Here is a 24567-nt window from a genome sequence, read left to right as displayed (position 1 = left end):
TTTTGCGTTCACATTCAACGTAACAAAAATTAACATTTCCTTTGGAAATCGAAGGTGCGTCAATTTTGACTGGCACGTAAAAACGATCGTCGCGACATTTTTGACACTGGCGGGTGTTATGGCAAACTGTTAATAACTGTCACTTTGTTACGGGGTAGGTCAGGAATCACCACTGATTGTCTAGGTTTATTTGTTTTCCTAGGTCTACTGACCTTTATTACTTTCCTTTAGTTGATTCCGAACGAGCGATAGCGAGTAAGGAGAGGAACACCACTGCGAAATGGTACATTCCGCAAAAAGGTTTTCCGTGAAATGGTACATTCCGTATAAGGTTTTTCACGAAATGGTATTCAGTGAAATGTTATACAATCACGGAAAATATTGCTATCCGCTTTATTTTATCTGGCTAAGCAATGGAGGGAATTGTTTTCTATTTTACTGTCAGGAAAAATTGCAAATTCGTATATTAATCTACCCATGCTTTCATAGATACGTAACTGCCAAAATGAATCATCTAATGTTGAACTCTTCAGAAACTTGCAAAACTCGAGATTGTGACAAAGGTCATCCGAGATTCACGATCTACGGATCTATCTACAACACAGTTTAATTTGTGGCAATACGCAGTTTGTCGGGTCAGCTAGTACAAAATAAAACTGCTCTTGCTAGCTGCCTACTGCTGTCAGTAGAGCACGCAAAATCTCACAGCATTCGACGTTAACTCTCGCATGAAAGAGCGAAAACCAAAAACGGGAGAGTACGCGTAGAGCGACACAGACACACGTGCTGCTGCTGATTCGGTTGATTCATTCATTCATGTTTTTGGCATACCTGACCGACAGTCTTTGTAAAACCCAAAGCAAGTACCCAGAGTATCTACCTATGTATGAATAACCTACCCGTTGTGCATGTGGGCACTGGCATTCATGATCGATTTACCGTTCAGTTTAGTTTTCCTTCGCACGTTCATTGACCACGTCGCATCGTCGTCGCCGCCGCCTTGCCGTTTTTATCCATCGGACTTCTGCGCACTCGAAACGTCACCGTTGTGAGAAATTTTGCTTGCCAAATTTTCCTCTTATTCAAGTAGTTTCTGTCGTTTGAATTGTAACAACCAGCTGCCAAATTGTGCTAAAAATCTTGTTAAGTGTTTGAATTTGTACGAGTTAAGTTTACGAAGAAGGAAGGAGGAAATTAAAAGTGAATTTGCAACAGATTTCTACTGGCCTTGAATGAGGTTTCTGTACGGAACGCTAGTGTTGTGTATTGGACGCCCAGTTTATAAATAAATATTAGAGCAGTTTTTCAGTCATGGCTTGTTTGGGTTGTTGTTGTTCCTGTTGAGGCAGTGAGGCAGTGGATTTTACTATTTTGTTGGCACCAGAACGAAAAATTGGCGTAAGTGAAAAAGAGGACGTCCTTGAAAGGTGTGCGTTGATAATGCGCCAGACGCTGTAACCTACTCCACTAATCTAATCTCCTATTGACGATTAATGATACAGGATCTCAGTAGACGAGTGGTAGATGTATGTAAAAGTAATAGGCATATTCTAATTCTAAGTCTCGCGGGGCGTCGCCGTCCACAATTATTGATGATTTCGCGTGAAGACTATCATTCAATTGTTTTATCCTCATATAAATGCCAGTTACTTACGTACGAAAATTATATTTGCTTTCAAACAGTTGTGCAAAATGGAAGGTGTATTGCCAGACACTGGATGGCACATTTGCTTTGCAGATGCTACGTCCACTTATAGACAATTTAGCCGTCGAGCCAGTTGTTATCGAACTACAAAGCTGTCAGGGCACGTAACAGGTCGTGGAAAACTTTGGTCGCGTTTCAATACTTGTCTCATGCCATCAAAGTGCGCGGCTGTTTTTCTCCCCGACTAGCTAATAAACAAGCACAAGTGTCGCTTATACAATCGAACAGACGCGCGCGTTTCTTTGTCCGCAAATCACGTCGTACAGACATGATAAGATACGACACACAAACAAGCGCACGGGCACAGATCAACGCATACCAGCAAAGGAGAATGCCTACACTTCAGACTAATTTACACTTTTTACGTTTTGCATTTTCAGAATATGAGACCAGCAGCTAGTGCTCGACGAGATTCGCAACGATTAGCAGTACCAAAGATCGTAGCAGACACCAGGGACCTTCCGGAACTAAAAACCTATTCCAAAATTGCATTAAAGACTTCTTCAGGAGTTGCCAATGTTGTGTTCACTAAAAACCGCTTTAATCATCAGACTCATCATTTGCCGTTTCGTTTAACACCGCGTCAATTGAGCTTAGAACTCCTCAGAAATGTCTAACCGGAAGTGCAACATAGTTTTCGACGCAAACGTTAATTGAGGAAAAGCACCACCTCGACGTGCACAAAATAGTTTGAAGAGGTCTAAATCTATAATCACATGTGCTTCAGTTGTGCAAATTTTGCGCGTTAGCCCCATTTCTTTACGATTGTTATTGTTTTGCTTTGAACCCGCACCGAACTAAAATACACAACCACTAGAGACCTAGAGCGTGTGTGTAATGCTACAGTGCGAATTCTGCTCCGCAAGTGAAAACAATAAATCCCGGTGACAGTGACTTTGACATTGCAAGAGGTAAACAAGCTATCGAAAAAATAGTTTCACGTTAGAAGGCACTTGTACAAGTGCAGTGTGCTCCGGATAGATTGTGATTGTGATTATAACACATATTGCTCGAAACATCCTCAGCAGCAATGGCAGAAGCGGCAGCAGCAGCTGATAACAACGGCAATCCAACGCACTACGTCGCGGAACCATCGGTATGGATCTTCGGGTACGGTAGTCTCTGCTGGTATCCGGGTTTCGAATACGACAAATGCATCACCGGCTACATCCGGGGCTACGTGAGACGTTTCTGGCAGGGTAATACAACCCACCGAGGAACCAAAGAGAAGGTAAGTCCCACGTCTGGCGGTAAGTCAATGCCGGCTGGTTAACGGCTTCCCTCGAGCGGCAAAGCTCGGGTTACCCACAAAGTTGCAGCATGTGAAATGAACACGAAGCAACCTCGTTCTACAACCGTCGTTCCACAGACTAGTAGACAACGACAAACAGTAGAAATGCTCCACAATAATATCGTCATGGTTTTATGCTGTAAAAATATTTGGACATATGATAGTTTTTATCATACGTTCGATGCTGTTTTTTTATTTTTTTCTGTAAATACAACATTTGCTTGTCTATGGCTATTATACCTTTCGAATGTAAAGATTTCTAGATTACGCCTACCTCAAGCATCGCTCCCCGTCTGCTATTTAGACATCAATGTGCAAAAACTGTTTACGAACGACGGACTTCTCGTGCTGTCGAGTTACACGTGTACGATTAATGACGGTCTCTGCGCGGCGCAAGTTTTTCTTTCGAAATATTTATCAATAGCGCGCCAAAATGCTAATTTTTGGGAGCGTTTAAAAATACTACCAATATATATCTGAAAAAAAAACATGGTCTAAATTCGCTTTTGTTTCAGCTGTGACGCTCGTGATGAATACATATTTACAAATCAGATTGAAAGTCCTAACCGGTTTAGTAATGTTGACGCAGCGGCGATGAACGTCGACACTTTGCATAATTAGTTACACAGATAAGACCGTAAGAGTTTGATTAGCTCAAAGAAAATTGCTACGTAATGAGTTGGAAAAGCTTTACCTCTTTTCTTGATGTATTAAAAAATATTTATTAAAAAATATAATACACTAGAATCTCGTTTTACGTCCGTTCATTTTACGTGATTTCGTTTTACGTCACTTTTTTTACGTCCAAAATTTGAATTAACGTCCTCTCGTTTTACGTCCAAAATTTGAATTAACGTCCACTTTTTTTACGTCCAAAATTTGAATTAACGTCCTCTCGTTTTACGTCCGAAATTTGAATTAACGTCCTCTCGTTTTACGTCCAAAATTTGAATTAACGTCTTCGGGAAGGTTACTTAAATGACTGCCGCCTTCAAGATGGTATGGAAAATGGCGCAGAATTGACTCACTACGTGGCGCTAGCGTATATGTAGCATTCTTATACAAGCTGTATCTTGCGCTGCTGACTATCTAGAAAGTTGCGGTCTTCGGGAAGGTTACTTAAATGACTGCCGCCTTCAAGATGGTATGGAAAATAGTGCAGAATTGACTCACTACGTGGCGCTAGCGTACATGTAGCATTCTTATACAAGCTGTATCTTGCGCTGCTGACTATCTAGAAAGTTTTGGTCTTCGGGAAGGTTACTTAAATGACTGCCGCCTTCAAGATGGCATGGAAAATAGTGCAGAATTGACTCACTACGTGGCGCTAGCGTATATGTAGCATTCTTATACAAGCTGTATCTTGCGCTGCTGACTATCTAGAAAGTTGCGGTCTTCGGGAAGGTTACTTAAATGACTGCCGCCTTCAAGATGGTATGGAAAATGGCGCAGAATTGACTCACTGCGTGGCGCTAGCGTATATGTAGCATTCTTATACAAGCTGTATCTTGCGCTGCTGACTATCTAGAAAGTTGTGGTCTTCGGGAAGGTTACTTAAATGACTGCCGCCTTCAAGATGGTATGGAAAATAGTGCAGAATTGACTCACTACGTGGCGCTAGCGTATATGTAGCATTCTTATACAAGCTGTATCTTGCGCTGCTGACTATCTAGAAAGTTGTGGTCTTCGGGAAGGTTACTTAAATGACTGACGCCTTCAAGATGGTATGGAAAATAGCGCAGAATTGACTCACTACGTGGCGCTAGCGTATATGTAGCATTCTTATACAAGCTGTATCTTGCGCTGCTGACTATCTAGAAAGTTGCGGTCTTCGGGAAGGTTACTTAAATGACTGCCGCCTTCAAGATGGTATGGAAAATAGTGCAGAATTGACTCACTACGTGGCGCTAGCGTATATGTAGCATTCTTATACAAGCTGTATCTTGCGCTGCTGACTATCTAGAAAGTTGCGGTCTTCGGGAAGGTTACTTAAATGACTGCCGCCTTCAAGATGGTATGGAAAATAGTGCAGAATTGACTCACTACGTGGCGCTAGCGTATATGTAGCATTCTTATACAAGCTGTATCTTGCGCTGCTGACTATCTAGAAAGTTGCGGTCTTCGGGAAGGTTACTTAAATGACTGACGCCTTCAAGATGGTATGGAAAATAGCGCAGAATTGACTCACTACGTGGCGCTAGCGTATATGTAGCATTCTTATACAAGCTGTATCTTGCGCTGCTGACTATCTAGAAAGTTGTGGTCTTCGGGAAGGTTACTTAAATAACTGCCGCCTTCAAGATGGTATGGAAAATAGTGCAGAATCGACTCACTACGTGGCGCTAGCGTATATGTAGCATTCTTATACAAGCTGTATCTTGCGCTGCTGACTATCTAGAAAGTTGCGGTCTTCGGGAAGGTTACTTAAATGACTTACGCCTTCAAGATGGTATAGAAAATGACGCAGAATTGTCTCACTTGGTGGCGCTAGTGTATAGCGCTGCTGACTATCTAGAAAGTTGTGGTCTTCGGAAAAGTTGTTCAAATGACTGTCACCTCGGAGATGACATGGAAAATAGTTTAGTTTATTCGCAATATGCGGCGCTAGTATATACGCGACGTCTTTTTATTCGCTATATTTCATGATCCGTGTTACCTAAGATATTACTTTCTTCGGGAATGTTGTTTGAGTCATAGCAGCTTTCCAGATATTATAGAAAATAGTACAGAATCGTATAGCCACGTGGTACTACCGTATATGTAACATTCTTGTACTTGTATAAGTTTATTCAAATGACTGTCAAATTCAAGATAGTATAGAAAATAGTTCACAATCTTCTCATCGGTCGGTGCTAGTGATACGTTTTGTACGTCATATATCATATACGTCATATACAGGTAACCTATGATATTACTTTTTTCGGAAAAGTTGTTTGAATAGTAGCAGGATCGCAGATACTAACATATACTAGGACAGGATCTTCGTGATGCGCCAATAATTATTATATATTGTTTATAAATTAAATAACGGATTTTAACCATTTGTCATTCATCGTAATCTATGCCTATAACGTTGAATTTCTGTCTGTCTGTCTGTATGTTCCTCATGGACTTAGAAACTACTGAACCAATTGGCGTAAAAATTTGGGCGTTTTTGGGGCCGGGGTCTTATGATGGTTAGTAACCCGTCCCCCTCTAAGAGGGAAGCTCCTATACAAATGAAACAGAAATTTCTGTATAACTTGAGAACTAAGGCCATTGCAAATTATTTTTAAAGTTTTTGTAGCGCCCCCCCCCCCTCCTTCTTTGAAATCGGCTTGAAACATCGGGGACTTTGTATCTCGGATAAATTCAACGGTTTCTTCCGCGGAGAGGGGGGGGACTAATAGAGTATCTCATCGCGAAATGCAAATCACTGCTTTTCCCAGTGTTGTCGAATGTTTTGTAGTTTGCAGTGCATCGGTTACTGGAATCGGGTAGTCTTCTGGGGGTAGGTTTCTTGTATCGTGTGCGAGTCGATCGGCTTCCTCGTTGATTTGATATTTGTTAAAAGTTCATGTAAATAAACCAGCCAAATTTGTCATTTAGTAGCTAAATGACATCATCGTGATTTCAAGATTTCAGTCCAAAAACGCATGATATCATGAGTAAGATTCCACTTATCAGAAAATATATTGATAATTCTAAGCTGAAAGATTCTTGATTCCACTATTTCACGAGCAAGACAAGGCGGCCTGGCGAAGGGTTAACATGTACATTTCAGAACCTTTGTTCACCAACTTCTATCCCTACCTCCATGTGGTGCCGGCTGACGTACGCAACCTTGGTTGTCGTACGCTAGCAGGGAAGGGGGTACAGTGGCTCCCACAGTGGCGCAAGATACAGCTTGTATAAGAATGCTACATATACACTACCGCCACAAAGTGAGGCAATTCTACGCTATTTTCCATACCATTTTGAAGGCGTCAGTCATTTAAGTAACCTTCCCGAAGACCACAACTTTCTAGATAGTCAGCAGCGCAAGATACAGCTTGTATAAGAATGCTACATATACGCTAGCGCCACGTAGTGAGTCAATTCTGCGCTATTTTCCATACCATCTTGAAGGCGGCAGTCATTTAAGTAACCTTCCCGAAGACCACAACTTTCTAGATAGTCATCAGCGCAAGATACAGCTTGTATAAGAAAGCTACATATACGCTAGCGCCACGTAGTGAGTCAATTCTGCGCTATTTTCCATACTATTTTGAAGGCGGCAGTCATTTAAGTAACCTTCCTGAAGACCACAACTTTGTAGATAGTCAGCAGCGCAAGATACAGCTTGTATAAGAATGCTACATATACGCTAGCGCCACGTAGTGAGGCAATTCTATAATACATACAATCCGACGAAAAGCCCTTGATCTGCTAAACAACTATGTCGAAGACACCAACGTTCTATACGGTCAGGATCAGGAGTTATTCCAATTATTGACGTCCTCTTTTTTTACGTCCAAAACTTGAATTAACGTCCTCTCGTTTTACGTCCAAAATTTGAATTAACGTCCTCTCGTTTTACGTCCGAAATTTGAATTAACGTCCACTTTTTTTACGACCGATTTGATTTACGTCCCCCCAATAGTGGACGTAAAACGAGATTTGAGTGTATGTACAATTGTATGTTCATTTTTCTAGGCGACTATTTTTGTTTGGCGCTTACTCCTTTTCGAATTGGGGTGATCCCAAATATCGTCATTTTGCTAATAATTTTTTTTTCTTTTTCAAAAACTCGTAACTCTTCAACTACGGAACCGAATTTCGAAAAACTTGAAACTGAATCTCAATATTTTTGTGGTCGTAAAAACATAGAAAATATTCGTTTTTATGTGTTTCCATGGCATGTAGACCAGAGAGATCACTTTTTGTTATCTTTTTTGTTTTTTATTACATTTTTTTTACATAATAGGGTGCTGGATGAATGGGATTTGGGCTGTGAAACAAACTATGTGCCCTATTATGTAAGTCACGTTGAGTGTCACTTTGCTCGACTGGTCTATTCTGTAAGGCTTTATCAACAATGCCATACTCACTTGATTGGCATTTAATAAATATATATATAAAACTAAATCACTGTTTGTCACTGAAAATACTTGACAACCCCAACAAACATATTTCATAGTAGCTTATTCCTGGGTAACAATCGCTTGATAAGCTGTTATACAACAAAAATGATTGATGGGAATGTAATTATATAATGTAACATATACAATTAAGTAACAATATAATTATATAAATATTCTTCTTCTTCTTCAGCAGCATAGAGCCGGGGTGGCTCGTGCTGTTTCAAGCACTCGTCTCCATTCAACTCGGTCTTGGGCCACTCGTCGCCAATTTCCTAGTCGTCTCAGAAGTCGCAAATCGCTTTCGACCTGGTCGAGCCATCGTGCACGTTGGGCCCCCCTGTTCCTGGTGCCGGTGGGGTTGTTGAAGAGGACCGTTTTCGTCGCACTGTCGTCCGGCATCCTTACGACGTGTCCGGCCCACCGTAGCCTGCTAACTTTCGCTAGATGTACGATGGGAGTCTCCCCAAGTAGTGCCTGTAGCTCGTGATTCATACGCCTCCGCCACTCTCCGCTTTCAGTTTGTACTCCGCCAAATATCGTCCGCAGCACTTTCCGCTCAAACACGGCAAGGGCGCGTATGTCCTCCGTAAGCAGCGTCACGGCTTCAAGTCCATAAAGAACTACCGGTCTAATAATGGTTTTGTACATTGTTAGCTTCGTGCGGCGGCGTATGCTTCCTGATCGTAGCGTTTTACGAAGGGCAAAGTAGGCCCGATTTCCCGCTTGGATGCGCCGCTGGATCTCCTTACTAGTGTTGTTGTCCGCGGTCACCAGCGATCCCAAATACACGAACTCTTCTACCACTTCTAGTTCGTCACCGTCAACGGTTACCGTCCGTGGGAGGCGCGCATTTGTTTCCTTTGAGCCTCTTCCTTTCATGTATTTGGTCTTCGACGCATTTATTTTTAGCCCAATTCTCCTAGACTCCGCTTTCAGTCTGGCGTAGATTGCCTCCGCCGTCGCAAAGTTCCTGGCTATGATATCGAAGTCATCTGCAAAGCCTAGAAGTTGGCTACTCTTGGTAAAAATCGTGCCTCTCGTTTCAATGCCCGCTCGTCGGATCACCCCCTCAAGAGCGATGTTGAACAGCATGCAGGATAGACCGTCACCTTGTCTCAACCCTCGTCGCGTCTCGAATGGACTCGAGAGTGTCCCAGAGATGCGTACGAAACACATCACTCGATCCAATGTAGCTCTGATCAGTCGCGTCAGTTTGTCCGGAAAACCGTATTCGTGCATTATCTGCCATAGCTTGTCTCGATCGACTGTATCGTATGCTGCTTTGAAATCGATAAAGATGTGGTGCGTGGGCACGTTGTACTCCCGACATTTCTGCAAGATCTGTCGGATAGTAAACATTTGGTCCGTAGTTGCGCGAGCCCCCATGAAACCCGCCTGATAATTCCCTACGAAACCTTGTGCTATCGGTGACAGCCGGCGTAACAGGATCTGGGAGAGTACCTTGTAGGCGGCGTTTACCAGCGTAATACCACGATAGTTGCAGCAGTCTAGCCGATCACCCTTTTTGTAGATGGGACAAACCACTCCTTCCATCCATTCCTCCGGTAGCTTTTCCTCCTCCCAAATCCTCGAAATAACCCAGTGTAGAGCCTTTGCTAGCGTTTCCCCGCCATGTTTATAAAGCTCTGCCGGTAGGCGGTCCTTCCCAGCGGCTTTATTGGTCTTCAGCAACCTGATTTCTCGTTTGACTTCTTGGAGATCAGGTGCTAGGACATCACTATCTTCCATGGGCGCTCCTAGGTTAATTTCCGTTCCGCCTCCTTCTGCGACTTCGCCATTGAGGTGTTCATCGAAGAACTGCTTCCACCTGTCGACCACCTCGCGCTCGTTTGTAATTAGATTCCCTCCCTCGTCCCTACACATGTCAGGTTTCGGTGTGTAGCCCTTCCGAGTTTGGTTCACCTTCTCATAAAACTTGCGCGTGTCATTAGCTCGGAATAGTTGTTCTAATTCTTCACGATCTCTGTCCTCCTTTTGGCGCTTTTTTCTCCTCAGGATCGTGGTCAACTGGTTCCTAGCTCGTCGGTACTTGGCCAGGTTCTCTCTAGTGGCAATACTTAGATAATTTTTCCAAGCGTTTTTTTTTCTCCTCCACCGCTTGTTGGCATTCCCCATCAAACCAATCATTTTGTGTACTCCGAGGCTCAATACCTAGTGCCGCGGTAGCGGCCTCTCCGATGGCCGAGCGTATTCTGCCCCAACCGTCTTCGAGGTTTGAAGCACCTAACTCCTCGGAAGAAGGCAGTGCCTCATTCAGTACTCGCGCGTAGTTCTCGGCAGCTTGTGGGTTATCTAGCTGCCTGATGTTCAGCCGAGGAGGGCGGCTTTGACGTGTCCGGTATACGGTGGACAGCTTTGAGCGCACATGTACTGCTACTAGGTAATGGTCAGAATCAATATCCGCACCCCGACGGGAGCGTACGTTCGTGATGTTAGAGAAGAACCGGCCCTCTATGAGAACGTGGTCAATTTGGTTCATTGTACGTTGGTCAGGTGATCTCCAGGTGGCTTTGTGGATATCCTTGCGCGGGAAAAAGGTGCTTCGGATCACCAGGCCTCGGGAAGCTGCGAAGTTTATACATCGTTGGCCGTTATCGTTTGTGTCGGTGTGCAGGCTATGGGGTCCTACCACCGGTCTATACATTTCTTCCCTACCGACCTGGGCGTTCATATCCCCGATGACGATCTTGATGTCCCGTGACGAGCAGCTGTCGTACGTAGCCTCCAGCCTCGCGTAGAACGCTTCTTTCTCATCGTCGGGTCTACCTTCGTGCGGGCAGTGCACGTTAATGATGCTATAATTGAAGAAACGGCCCTTTATCCTCAATACACACATTCTCTCGTTGATCGCCTTCCAATCTATCACGCGATCCTGCATTCCGCCCAGCACTACAAAGCCCGTTCCCAGTTCGTTGGTAGCGCCACCGCTCTGGTAAAACTGGGCCTTTCCGCCACGGATCTTCCATACCTTCTCTCCTTTGCGACAGATTTCCTGCAGAGCTACGATGCCGAGTTTGCGGGGTTCCAGCTGTTCAATCAGCACCCGCTCGCAACCTGCGAAATTTAGCGATCTGCAGTTCCAAGTCCCGAGTCTCCATTCGTCGTCCTTATTTCGTCGCCTAGGTCGATGCCGAATATTCCGCTCCGAAGATGCTTGAATGTTGTTAGTTAAGTTTAGTTTAGGTGTGTAGCCGTACTGGGGCAACACTACCGAGTCTCGCGATGGGGCTGCCATCTCATAGTGCCGAGACGCACTATACCTCCTTCCCGGTTAGTATACGACCTTAGTTTCCACCGGGGTTGGTTACCCGATCTCCGCTAAGGTTGCTCGTATTCCGGCTGGTACCACGAGGAGGTCGGGATCGGAGTTGCTGGATAAGAGGCTAACGACCACTATGGGGTCTATATTCCGCATTATCTAGCCGTTTACCAGCCCAGTTTATATAAATATGTAACGAAATAATCAGCCAAAGCTGTGGCAATACAAGAAAGAAAATTGAAGGACTTACCACAGACTAACAGACGTAACACTTCGAACAAATTTTCTAACAAAACTTCGTTTCAATGACATCCCTAAAACTTGGAAAAACATACTAGCATCACCTGGTGCAGTCTTCGCGCTACGCAAAGCAGCTTGCTATATATTTAGCAATGCTATAATTTTACTTGTATATTATCTGACAACAGCGCCAGCGCAAGCGAGCGGCGCTCTCGCACAGCGACTGTTGTTTGGGTCTTGGCTTAAGTGAACATTTGAAATGATCGTTTTTATTGGCGATGGAATGAGGCTTCAGTGTTACGTCTGTTAGTCTGTGGACTTACTCTTAATGTTCCCGGTTTCAGTTTTGTGTAAGGGTTGTTCGCTCAACCATAATTTGTTATTTGTGTATATATCCATAAATCCAACTTCCTCTGCCGTGTTTCACAAAGTATTCTTATGTTCTGCCCTTGCCCTTTTCTTTGAACGCCAGCTTGTAAGATGCGTGTCCAGATAATTATTTTGCAAAACTCCATCATTATAATTCTTTTGAGTGTACTTCCATCTTCCACGCATAAAAAGTCATTGGTTCGATCGCATCATTTTTACAACGTTGCCCGTTAGAGGGAAATCATAATAACATTCGAAACAACCAGCCTAGGGTACAGCTGCACATAGGGTCTAAAATAGGTTGGTCTGGCCGGATACTGGCGAACTATCTGCTCATCCCACGGCAGCTTAAATTTGTTCTATCGAAAACTGTTTTCTTCTATATGAAAAAGAAAGTAAGAAAAGGACAAATGAAAAATCACACGTTCATAACTCAAGGACATTCCGCAACATGCATGTATTGAGTACCACATTAGTTCTATACATTAGTTCTATACACATTAGAACAGAGTAAGTATGTATGCATGTCGCTAAATGCCCAGAAGATTTTTGTGTTTGGTTTAACTCAGTCATGCTTTATTTATCTTCATTTAACGCACTTAAATTTTCGATTTCATAGAAGCATAAAACTCGCTACCTAGTTAAATTTCCCAATAAATAAAATACATTCCATTAAAGTTAACTAGTCGACAGTTGACTAAGCGCAAGTGGGTGTATTTAAGGCCAGGCCAGCGCACTAGAGAGAGAAAAAAGACGAAGCAAAACTTTAATGAGAGTGCACTTTTATTTGATGGTTTTGAATACTCAACTGTAGTGACATATCATATCAAGTACGGGTTTTACATACAATGATGTATGTATTCGAAAAACTATGTTGTAGCGTTATTTAAGAAATGTTCAAGATTTTCAAAATGTTATCATTCTCGTTCGCACCAACGCTGTTTGATGCTAGCGCTGGCTCGGCCTTAAAAGTACCAAATCTGTTTTGAAATAATATTCTGCATAGTTTCTCCAAAGACAAACAGACAAGACACTCGCGTTAATTCCATCGTCCATTCAAAAACCAGAGGGGTTGTGTACAAGACACGACCGCATATATAGGTGACGCAGGACTACGTAAGTCTCTTTGTAGTGATAGTGGCATGTATTCATGCTTCTAATCATTCGATTCTTCATGTATACATGCTATATGCAACATATATACATGCTACATGCGTTGTATGTAACATTTATCAAAGTAGTAACATTGCATACGTTCAATTCTCAAAAGATTGTGCATTTGAAAACAATTTAACAAAATCAAGAACACAAACTATTGCTTTCCTGCTACCTTACTGAAATTAAAGATTGTTTTTATTATCCATGGTTTCGCACGTTGAAGGGATTTTACCAATTTAATCCTATTTTATCAACAGCACATCTTTCCACTACACTTCTAATGAAACGGCAAGCATGCGTATTCATACAGAGTCGTAGTTATAACCGAACACTACAGCTGTAGCACATTTTTCCAACACAGATATCAAGTTCGCCGAGGTTTAATCATCTCGCAGTAAAGAATTTGCGATCTGTTGGGACAACGAACTTGTGTCATTTTTTCTGACACACTTCCCTAACACAGACATCAAATTGGACTAGGTTTAATCGCGTTCGTAAGAAATCTGTTGGCACGAGGAAGCTTTGTCACTCTTCCTGGCGTACTTCCCAAGCAAGGACATCAAAATGGTGTAGGAAACTTAGTCACTTGTTTTGACTTACTTCCCAAGCACAGATATCGAATTGATATAGGTTTAGATCATCGTAAAGAATCTTCCAACCAATCACGAAGCGAGAATTCTGGTAAAACATAGGTTCATTATTTTCAATTTTTCAATAGTTCAACATCAAGAATCTATACTTTTCTTCATTTGGGTCAATTCTTAGAAGATTTTTCGATCGATTAGTGTAAGAATATTGAAAATTGATCGGAAAACCGCTGAGCTACTAGCGCTCAAAACCTTTCATTTTTCGTGACGCTCGCATTTTTCGATTTTTTGGAATGACACCCTATCTCAAAACTTGCCGTAAGACGTAGTCTTACGTCTAAAAGCAAGAAAACCATAAATGATGGAGAAACCACTAACGAACTGACACATAGAAGAAAATCCTTTAAAAACCATCGTCCTACACATTTTGCTTGCACTGCACTAGCGCCCTCTGTTATGCATGTTGCGGAGAATCTTGCATTTGCAGGCTTTTATACTGTATAGGTTTTGTACCTTTGTATGGTTTTATACTGGAAGCTCGAAGCAACACTCGAGCGCCGCGGTGAGGCCATGTTGCGAAAGATGCTTTTTTGAAAAATAAGTAGTTTTTGAATGGACGATGGAATTAACGCGAGTGTCTCGTCTGTTTGTCTGTGTTATTAGCATTCAAAACCTGACCACTTTTCGAGAAAGATTTTTTAGAATGACACCCTATACCAGCTACCTTCCTGAAAGACGTAGTCCTACGTCAAAAATTTGTACCTAGCTGTACTTTGTGACAAAAATCTGTAATCTGTACAGTACAGAATCTGTACTTCTTCTTCGATTACCGATTAATCGGTGAGCGTTGTCGGCACTAATCGATTAATTCAACTATTCGTGTTCGATTAAAAATATTCGAATATTTCTTTGATTCGATTAATCGAACGATTATGAACGATCAACGAGCTTTATTCGGGTATAATTCGTACTCATTCTGCTATTCGATTAATTCAACTACTCGTGCTGGCAGTATTCGATAAAAAATTATTCGAATATTCCTTGTGTTATTCGATTATTTGAATTAATCGAACGATTACCGGACATCACTATTTCTATTAAGGTTTAACAGTGCACAAAACCTTAACACAAATTTTGGATAAAAATTAAAAAAAAATCCATTTGCTTTTTCCTATAAAATATCAGAAAAGCTGTCAACATGTCACAAATAACAACTCACAAAACAGATGATATTTCTTTCTCTCACACAAGAACAAGAATGATGAAACCAGCATCGAGCAGCGAGCGACACGAACAAAACGGCTCTCTATAGTATTCACTTCACAACCCACTGTCTCACTCTTTCACACGGGTCGTGTCTCGTGTATAGCACAGCTGCACAGTAAAACATGCCGGTACCGGCAATCACTACTGCAACAGACCGGCTACCAGTCTGATCGTTCGGTCGAAGCTGAACAAAGCATACTTACCTGGCATAGGGGTTACCGTGATCACCAAGGCGGTTCCCCCAGGGCGAGGCCCTCCCATTGCACTTCGGTTGGGTTGACCTCTGCGATTATTCCTCATGTGAATAACTCGTATGCGCAATTTTTGGTAGCCGGGACGTGCGTACGCGCACATCCCGACCTTAAGCTTGACGAAAAATAATATGTTAGATTTAGAATGAATGGAATGTTATCCCAATTCTAAATCTGTCTAGTCTCCCTATTAAATCCTTCATATCAATCAAGATTCAAAATCTAATCGAATGAATCAGGATTAGGATTCAGGAGCTATGGTGTTTGGTGTATGTGTATTGTGTATTCGCTATGACGATGTTGCTGTTTTGCATTAGAATAAAAGGGATATTTTTTGCTTTTTGCGTATATCAAGTAGTGATGTCCGTTAATCGTTCGATTAATTCAACTAATCGAATAACACATGGAATATTCGAATAATTTTTAATCGAATACTGCCAGCACGAGTAGTTGAATTAATCGAATAGTTCAATGAGTACAAATAATGCTCGATAATCGTTCGATTAATAGAGGTTTTCCGTCAGATCATACCCCTTCTTTTCTTATTTTTTCTCGAAAGTACTCCCAATACGAGTGATAATGGTGCAAAAATATATTTTTTTCGTTGACTCTAGAATTTACTACGATTTTTCAAACAATGTAAATTGCAAGAATGGTGAGTTTCTTTTCACCAAATCACGAATGTTGAGTTTTAAAAAATTCGTTTCGGCTGCACTGTTTATTAAAATTTTCAGATTTTCTGGCAGCATTGCACAACAGATATTGACATATGTGTAGCAGCGGTTGAGTGAAAAGGACAAAACGAATGAAGCTAATGATTACCTTCTTTTTCGTTTCGTGCGTTGCTTGCCACAAGAGTAAAGAGTGGCATAAATGGTTTCGAAGTGGTGAAAATAGAGGACACTGGTACAAAAAGGCATGTAATACATCCGAGAAGTGACGGGTTGAAATATACGTATTTTAGTTTTTCATTTTTACAGTAGTTAGAGGTTTTAATAAAGAAAGTTTTATATGGGTATAATTTCTAAGAGTCAAAACCGAACATTTAGTGGAAAAAAAAATTTTGACGGAAAACCTCTATTGAATTAATCAAAGAAATATTCGAATATTTGTAATCGAACACCACTGATACGAAATTTCTGAAAATTTCGGACATCACTACACTCAAGTCGCTTTTTACGCGAAGGATACGTCCCGCGTAAATCAAAACCGCGTAAATTTCGAAATTCGCGTGAAAAAAAACGCGTAAATTTCAAAATTCACGTAAAAAAAACAAAATTTCGCGTAAAAAAAAACTGTGGATTTCAACACTTCGCGAAAAAATAGACGTTTTGAGCACATCCGCGTAAATTCCGAAAATCGCGTAAAAAAACCGCGTAAATTCCGAAATTCGCGTAAAAATAGTCGCGTAAAAAGCGACTTCAGTGTACTTCTGAGCGGATTGTGTTTATTTGTGGCACATGATAATCATATGGATTTTCATATCGAAATTATGCAAATTATTTTGAGTGTAGGAGGTTTTACTTGATAAGCAAAAACCCTGTGAAATTTAAATTGATTTGGCACAACGGCATTCGTGGTTGTACATAAGTCACGCGAAACCTTTAGAAATACGACGATATTCCTATTAAAACTAAGTACATGTAATTGCAACTGATGGGTTAAAATCTGGATATGCAGTAGGTAGCTGGAATCTGGAATAAATATATTTTAATCAACAAAAAAATTGACAGTTCTATGTCAACTGCTCTTACATCCCCATGTGGGTGTTGATTTGCTTCCTTATTAAATCAAAGTATAAGTAGTTATTTTTGGAAATTTTATTGTCGGGTTTGGAAATTGGACTAAAAAGTAGGCAAACATTGTGCTTGTGAAGAATGTGAACATTCGGCATCAACATGAATATCATATATCCCAGAAGCCAGAATTTAAATGCTTTTATCGGATTTGGTACCTCTCCTGTGCTCACGCTCTACCTGATATACCGATACCGACCAATAGGAATGAATGAATTTTACAATACGAATCATATTCATATAATAGTAGTTGGGCTGGGAGAGCACGAGCATGAGAAACGTAATTGGAGAGTACAGCTGGAAGAGAGTTTCTACATCGATAATGAAATATGTACAGCATTGATCGCTTTGGAAGGTTTTGTCGACTACAGTCACAATTAAACGGACTTTACTTTATCAAGTATAAGTCCACAGTTTTTGGATAGTTCGGTCATATTCGACAATTTCTGTTCGATCTTGCTCCGAGCTACGCTGATTTTCAAAAAAAACATTAAAGATTGGAGCATAATTAGCTTGATTATTGCTTTGTTTCCGCTAATGAAGGTGGAAAGAAAAGAAACTGACATCTGGCTGGCTTATGCAGCACATTATTATTAATCCGTTAATGAACGCAAAAAGCTTAAGCGTACATTATCCAAGCATCCAAAGGATCTATCCTTGTAGTAAATTATTTTGATCGCTCCTAGCTGCTAGCTCATCCACCTTAGATTATTGCCTTAGTTTCCTGACTGAACTCAAGGAGGACATTTTAAATTAACAAATTTTATTATCGTTCGTTTACCTATTTTATTCGTTTCAGCATAATTTTTAAACACAACACACAAGCATTATGAAGACGCTATTTCTAAAACAACATATTTATTTCCGAGAATTTCAGTAAAAATAATATTTTCTTAAATTTTTCATTTGTTACCTACTGTTGCCCATTTATCAACACTCCTTCATCGTATTAAACCTTCCGGCTTCCACATTTTCTATCAAATGTCAAGTCAGTAATAAAAACAATGTCTAAAATTGCGTTTGTTTTTCTCGTACACTTTCAGCCGGGACGAGTGGCAACCCTGATCGAAGATAATAATGTAAGTATGCATTTCATTCATGGATTATGCTGCAGGTATAGCATAGTTTTCACTAGTCAGCTTATCGTAATAGCCATCGCTAGAACTAAAATGGCACTTCGCTTCGTATATAAGTGATCTGGTATTGATGCACTTATCAGGGTAAAGCGGTTCTCTCTAGCTCAATTCTCGTGGTCACATAAGAGTTTTCTCGATAACTCTCACTCGCCTTTACTGGCGCACCATGGGTAAAGTCCCCAGGCCGAGGACAGAAAGTGTCAGAAACTAATCTTTGTTTCGTATTGCATGGTCTGCCATGGACGTATTGCAAATTCGCCAGACGGATAAAGTTATATATGAGGTAATGAAAACAGGGACTACCCCGCGTAGTTTCCGTTTCACAAGCACAATGGGGCTTACTAAGAGTGAACTGCGTCGTCGAACCCTTTTTGCTTTTTGACGTACTACGTCTTTGTTACTATACTATACGGATTAGCACTTTGTGAAAACGAAAATAGAAGTGTAACGTTTGAATGAAAGATTTCAAATGCTAATAACTACTAAGCTACTGAACGAAACTGAACAATTTATATGTCGTTGGATAGATAAAATGACCAGCAATTTTATGCAGGGGGTAAGAGAGTAATTTTATGAAGGGCTCCTATACAAATGAAACACAAATCTCCTCAAAACTCGAGAACTAATCAAGCAAATGGAACCAAATTTGGCATCTGGGGGTTTTAGAAAGCAAGATTTTCTAGGGTGTACTGAGACCCATCCGTCTTTTAACAGGGGGCTCCTATACAAATGAAATACCGTGTACCCCCGTTGGTATGACCTTCTTTAATCTGAACATTTTTAATCTGTACCCCGGTGGTATGAATGCGTTCACATTAAAACCCGATCAAGCGTCACACACAACTGACGTTAAAGTGGACCGGTAAATTTAAAAAAAGCAAAAAATCTTAATGCGTTTCCTCTTGCTCAGGAGCTTTGGCAATATACAGTCAATCGCAAAATTGAGTGTACACCCGTGATTTAGCAGTTAAATCTGGTTTTTCTGGGATAAATAAAAAGATAAATAAAAACAACTTCCGTGAGTTATGATGTATATCCTATTTACTCTCTTGTAATGAAGAAAAAAAACAAAAGCGATTATAACTTTTTTTACTATTCAAAAAAATAAATCAAAACCACCAATTCACGTGTGGCAAAATTGAGCGTACAGTTCGTATTTTTCTTGGAAAACAAGTGTTTTTATTGTAGAATACTGATGAAACCAATTACTTAATACTTTGTGTGACCACCTTTTGCGTCCAGTACAGCCTGCAAACGTCGTGGCATAGATTCCACTAGTTTCTTGGTCACAGTTGATGGAATATGCTCCCATATCTCTTTAATCGCCTTTTTAAGTTCAGTCTTGTTCCTTGAATTGGTATTCTTCAAGCGGTGCTTAACTTCCCACCATAAATGCTCGATAGGATTCAGATCGGGTGATTGAGGTGTTTTAAGCTGATGTGGTACATTGTACAGTAGCCATTCACGAACGACGCCAGCGGTGTGCTTCGGATCGTTATCCTGTTGGAAGTAGAAGTCATGAGGTAGATCCAGTTTTTGCACGGCAGGTTGAATGTTGCGTTTCAGGATATTCAAATAGCCCATTTTATTCATTATGGTGTCTATAAATTCCATGGTTCCTGTTCCAGCAGCAGCCATTGATCCCCACAGCATAACGCTGCCACCCCCGTGCTTTATTGTTGGGATCAAATGCTGAGGCTGTAGCTCCGATTTCGGCTTTCTCCAGACCATCTGTCTTCCATCAGAACCAAACATGTTAATTTTCGTCTCATCAGTGAAAATAACCTTGTTCCAAAACTCCTGCGGCTTATTCACATATGCTTGGGCAAACTCCAATCGTTTTCTTGAATTCACTTTTGAGATAAAAGGCTTTTTACGGGCAACCCGACCTCTCAAGTTGTTTTTGTGTGCCACTCGCCGGATAGTATCTGCACTTACGGGCCTTCCCTTGGTGTCAGCAACCTCTGCAGCCAATTTCGGAGCACTTGTTCTAGGATCTCGTTGTAGCGTTCGCACTATTGCCCGTTCATCAGCAGAATTCAAAATTCGTTTGCGTCCTCTACCAGGCAGGTTTTTCAAGGTTCCTTCGTATTTCCACTTATTTATGATTTTCTGTACTGTAGAATGTGGTCGCCCGACGGCAGCTGCTATTTCCCGTAGAAATTGTCCACGACAAGACATACTAACTATTAATGTTCTGGTAGCTATATCCGTTTCCTTCCTTTTATTCGACATTTTGATTTAGTCACATTACAACTTCGACAAAAACGTAAACAATCACTCTCCAATAAGCTGCTGATAATTGACATTTGGCACTGATAAAAAATGCTACATTATTTTGTTATGATCTTGGTGTTATGTTGGTAAATGTAAAGGTGTACGCTCAATTTTGCGATACTGAAAGGAGTGCATTTTAAAGTGTTTTTAGATTTACAAACTAACTGAAAACTTGTTGGAAGCTTTATTTATATACAAATCTAGATAAAAGTGTAACCTATTAGATAGCATCAAAAAAAAAAATTTATAAATATTATTGTACCCCAAAAGGGCAGTAAAAATAATTTCGTCATGTGTGTACGCTCATTTTTGCGGCTGACTGTAGCTCATATGCAACTTATCTCTCTCCAGCACTCAAAATAGACCATTTTAGTCGAAACTGCCGAGCCAATTTCGTATTATACAAACCGAACCTTTAGAATTCGCGCATGTTTGAGATGTTTTCAAAACGTTTGTTTTCGTCAAATCAAAACAACAAGTTCATAGGGTGCGCGTCTTGCGCGTGTGTGAAAATGAATAGAGTTACCAAATATTCAGATTAAAATGAACTCGCCCAATCTGCACGAGCTGTTTTTCATATTAGCGGGGGTTGAGTGTACAAATTTCCTCATAACTCGAGAACAGGCAAATGAATTCGCAAGTATATACGGTTTTTGTCCCAACCTTAGCAAACAAAACTTTGCTAGCACGTGATTGGTTGATTCATTAACTATGGCAATAGGCCGTATGAATAAAAGAGTTAGAGCAAATGCTCCCATATACGATTTAAACGGGAAAAGCAAAGTAAACTGTTTTATTCATACGGCCTAATACAGGAAAAAACAGGACGTTTATGTATTTAGGCCATTGGGAATTATTTTTTAAGTTTTTGTCCTTCCACTCTGAATTTGGCTTGAAAAATCGGGGGCAAAAAAAATTGTCAAACAAAATTATTCTTCTAAAAGTTTATCAATGGCTGTCTTCAAAACCTATGCTGGCCAAGTCAAAACAAATTATCCTTCACTAATCATACCAACAATTAATTGCCTTTTTCTTGTGTTTTGCAGGGAATCACCTGGGGCTGCGCATTTCGCGTGACCGGCAGGCCGGCACTGGAATATCTAAAGCATCGCGAGTGTACCCTGGGAGGCTACGCGACGGATTTCATCAAATTTTTCCCGCGGGTTGCAAGCGAACATTCCGGTTTCAGCGGCGAGGCATTCCTGGCGTTGGTTTACATTGCAACGCCGAAAAACGAACTATGGATTGGTGAAGAACCGGTGGTGGAAACGGCCCGTCAGATCGCCCAGTGCAAGGGACCGAGCGGTCACAATGTCGAATATCTGATCCGATTGGCGCTGTTCATGCGCGAAGAACTACCGGGGGCGGCTGATGCGCATCTATTCGAACTGGAAGATCTGGTGCGTAGGTTTGTGGCGGAGGCGAACGTAACTATCGGAAGTTTACTCGGCAGTACACCGCGTCGAATTCGCCGAGATTCGCACGAAGAGGTTCGGCGGCACGTTTCGTTCGAATATACTTCACGTGTTCCAGAGAAAAATTTGCGCTGTTTGCACATTTGAATCACATGTCATTTTACTAATTATAATCGTTTTTATTCCACTATGATATGCTTACCGAATGTGAGGCTTATATGTATATACATTTTATGTAGCTTTCTGTGTAGTAATCAATCAGGCTATTGCAAACTGTATTTCTAGCACGCCATGTGTTACAAACTCAGTTCCGCGTTATATAAGCGATAAACAGACAAATCAAACCAAAATTAGAAACTTATGTAACTAGGAACGGTCGCTTTCTCATCAGAAAATAAAAAGGGTAAATGTTACTCAAAAATGTTTCTTATTCAAAAGAAAAAAATCTACATTAGCAGTTTAATTCGTGAGAATCTCACTCGCCCGGCTTTCGATCAGCTGTTCCATGGAAGTGATCGATGACATCCATGTGTCGAGGGTTCCAGCCATAGCTGCAACCTGCTTCCGATCCAGCACTCTGGGCTGAACCCAGGTCATATTAACTACCCCGGCTACTTCATCGATTGCACCCCTAACCAAACCCTGAGCCAGTGCCTTCATAATTAGAATCTCCACCTCTTTAATAGGAAGTTTAGCTTCTGTGGCAATCTCCTCGAAGCTAATGGTGCGCTTATTGGCGGGTCGTTTGAAAGTCATCTCCATGAGACACAGCAGGGATATTTTTTGGCGCAATTTTACCTCTTGGGCGGCCAAATCAGCGATGGTACACCATTTAGGTTTCATCTGTTCGAACTTGGCGATATCGCCAAAGTTGAATGCACGCAGTAATTCCACTAACCACTCATTTTCGGTTCCGTTTAGCGATTCCAGAATGGGATGAGCCAACTGAGAGAAACAAACACACAAAATCATTATATATTCTATTCTAAAAATAGAAATTGGAGAAAATGATTACCAATTCGCCTATGTTGTAAATACCCTCGCCCAGCAAGGCTGCTAAACCTAGGAAAAACGCTTGTTGGGGCCACTGGTCCTTCGGGTAGGAGTCCATAGAGCAACCCAAAAATTGAAGACCACATCGGTAGTAGTCGCTATGCTGTCCAACCAGTCTAAAAAGTCAATTAAACATAATGTATTGATAGGCACTTTGGTTTTCTTTACGCGAGTAATGTTTTGTGACATTGAAATTGAGTTTTAAAATTTACACTCTCATTCTGCATTCAAAACATAAAGTAAAAATAAATATATGAGAAAATTCTTTATCGTTGCTATAAATAAACCCAAAACATTTGTAATGTTTTGAAGCTTTTCAATGTTGAATCGCGCTGCATTACCGACATAAAAGCAGTGTTATCAAAGCCACTGCGTTTACAGCAGAAGCTTTGCTTTTGCTTACAGTAAGCTTTTTTTTTTAACTCGGACACCGTTGTTTCGTACGGTAGCCTACGTTTTACTCACCGGTAATAGTTAGCCGCTAGCATGTAGTACTTGCCGTGCACCGGGGTTACATTACCGGCCTCTTCGAGAATGTCTTTCAGATCCTCGATTATCTTTTTCGTTTCGTCCAGCTCGTTTAGGTGCTCCAAATAAATCTGGCCCTGGAGTACCTTGCACATCCACAGTGCTTCGTCGCACACCTTAACTTTTTCCTTTAGCTTCTCCAGGAAATTGACGGCTTCCTTTTTGTCCGCTATGAACGAAATTACGACAGTCAAAATTTCTACCAAACCATACGGGTTAATTCTGAAAATAAAGCCACAAACTTTACAAACAATACCATTGATTTTAGAAACAGTACTTACTTCGTCTCAAAGGAAGTGATAAAGTTGTGATACAAAGCTAGCAGAGCTTCTTCATTCTGCAAAGCTGGATTCTTTACGAAACTATTTAGTTTAATGGTTAATTCGTTCCACAGCCTGTAAGGAATTACAAATTCATTACAATCAAACATCAAGAAAGAAAATTATGGTAAGAAATTTATGCAAAACTTACTTCTCATTGTACAGCTCTTCAATTTGAGTCCATTCGGCGGCCAAATCTTTATCAGTGGTTTTCTTCTGCTCTGCCAGATAGCTTGCGACGTTCGCAGTCGACATAATGCTTGTTTTCGAGTTTGACTCCACTCAGATAGAGAAATATAGCTTAATTATTTGAAATAAATTCACTAAACGCTTTCAAAATGTGTAATGCTCAATCTTGAATGTTTGACAGAAGAGAATGAGTTTGCAACAAAGTGACATTTCCAGTTGTTTTGGCGATTTCGTTTCGACAGTTTTGCTGAATCGACAGCCATTGTACGTGCTCGCCACTGTAATAATGTGGCGCTAGAATAGCACAAGAGATCTGCACGCTTAAATTTCTCTGTGCTTGAATAGGCATTTTGGTTTCCTACACGCGAGTAATGTTTTGCGTAACTGAAATTGAGTTTTGTAAATTTACATCCTCATTCTGCATTCCAACGAATTTTGATTTCGTCCGAATTTGAATTTGTTTTTGCTGGCGGAATGAAGAATACCTTCCACATAATTTGGACACTTCTATTTGATTTTGCTGTAAGTGTCCAAATTATGTACAGTTACTGAAGGGGTCCAAAATACGTTGGTTACCCTACTACCCGTGTTTAATTTAATCAGA

At 41.0% G+C, this 24567-nt stretch overlaps 2 protein-coding genes and 1 non-coding gene across 3 annotated transcripts; 2 read left to right on the top strand and 1 right to left on the bottom strand.

Annotated features, from left to right (window-relative positions):
* The first annotated feature begins 918 nt into the window (after window positions 1-918).
* On the top strand, window positions 919-22294 carry LOC128733193 (glutathione-specific gamma-glutamylcyclotransferase 1). The gene is made up of 4 exons (XM_053826873.1): window positions 919-1398; window positions 2086-2936; window positions 18089-18124; window positions 21505-22294. Exons 2-4 carry the CDS (start codon window positions 2736-2738, stop codon window positions 22018-22020), a joined length of 753 nt encoding a protein of 250 aa, XP_053682848.1. The 5' UTR covers window positions 919-1398; window positions 2086-2735; the 3' UTR covers window positions 22021-22294.
* Window positions 15194-15357, top strand: LOC128733221 (U1 spliceosomal RNA). Its single transcript, XR_008411897.1, has one exon. It is a non-coding gene; the product is annotated as a U1 spliceosomal RNA (small nuclear RNA).
* On the bottom strand, window positions 22287-24118 carry LOC128733184 (26S proteasome non-ATPase regulatory subunit 13). Its single transcript, XM_053826861.1, has 5 exons — window positions 23926-24118; window positions 23736-23849; window positions 23392-23676; window positions 22889-23042; window positions 22287-22818 (listed from the first exon to the last, which is right to left on the bottom strand). The coding sequence occupies exons 1-5, from the start codon at window positions 24027-24029 to the stop codon at window positions 22333-22335; spliced, it is 1143 nt and encodes a 380-aa protein (XP_053682836.1). The 5' UTR covers window positions 24030-24118; the 3' UTR covers window positions 22287-22332.
* Window positions 24119-24567: the final 449 nt, after the last annotated feature.

Source organism: Sabethes cyaneus, chromosome 1 (assembly GCF_943734655.1).
Source record: "Sabethes cyaneus chromosome 1, idSabCyanKW18_F2, whole genome shotgun sequence".
Lineage (NCBI taxonomy): Eukaryota > Metazoa > Arthropoda > Insecta > Diptera > Culicidae > Sabethes > Sabethes cyaneus.
This window is presented reverse-complemented; position numbering and strand designations above follow the sequence as displayed.

Excerpts from the sequence above, each read along its gene's own strand:
- LOC128733193 (XM_053826873.1), top strand. The coding sequence starts at position 2,736 with ATGGCAGAAGCGGCAGCAGCAGCTGATAACAACGGCAATCCAACGCAC. Across the intron at positions 2,937-18,088 it reads ACCGAGGAACCAAAGAGAAG|CCGGGACGAGTGGCAACCCT; the intron begins GTAAGTCCCACG and ends GTACACTTTCAG. Across the intron at positions 18,125-21,504 it reads CCCTGATCGAAGATAATAAT|GGAATCACCTGGGGCTGCGC; the intron begins GTAAGTATGCAT and ends TGTGTTTTGCAG.
- LOC128733184 (XM_053826861.1), bottom strand. The coding sequence starts at position 24,029 with ATGTCGACTGCGAACGTCGCAAGCTATCTGGCAGAGCAGAAGAAAACC. Across the intron at positions 23,677-23,735 it reads ATCACTTCCTTTGAGACGAA|AATTAACCCGTATGGTTTGG; the intron begins GTAAGTACTGTT and ends CTTTATTTTCAG. Across the intron at positions 23,043-23,391 it reads CTAGCGGCTAACTATTACCG|ACTGGTTGGACAGCATAGCG; the intron begins GTGAGTAAAACG and ends TTGACTTTTTAG.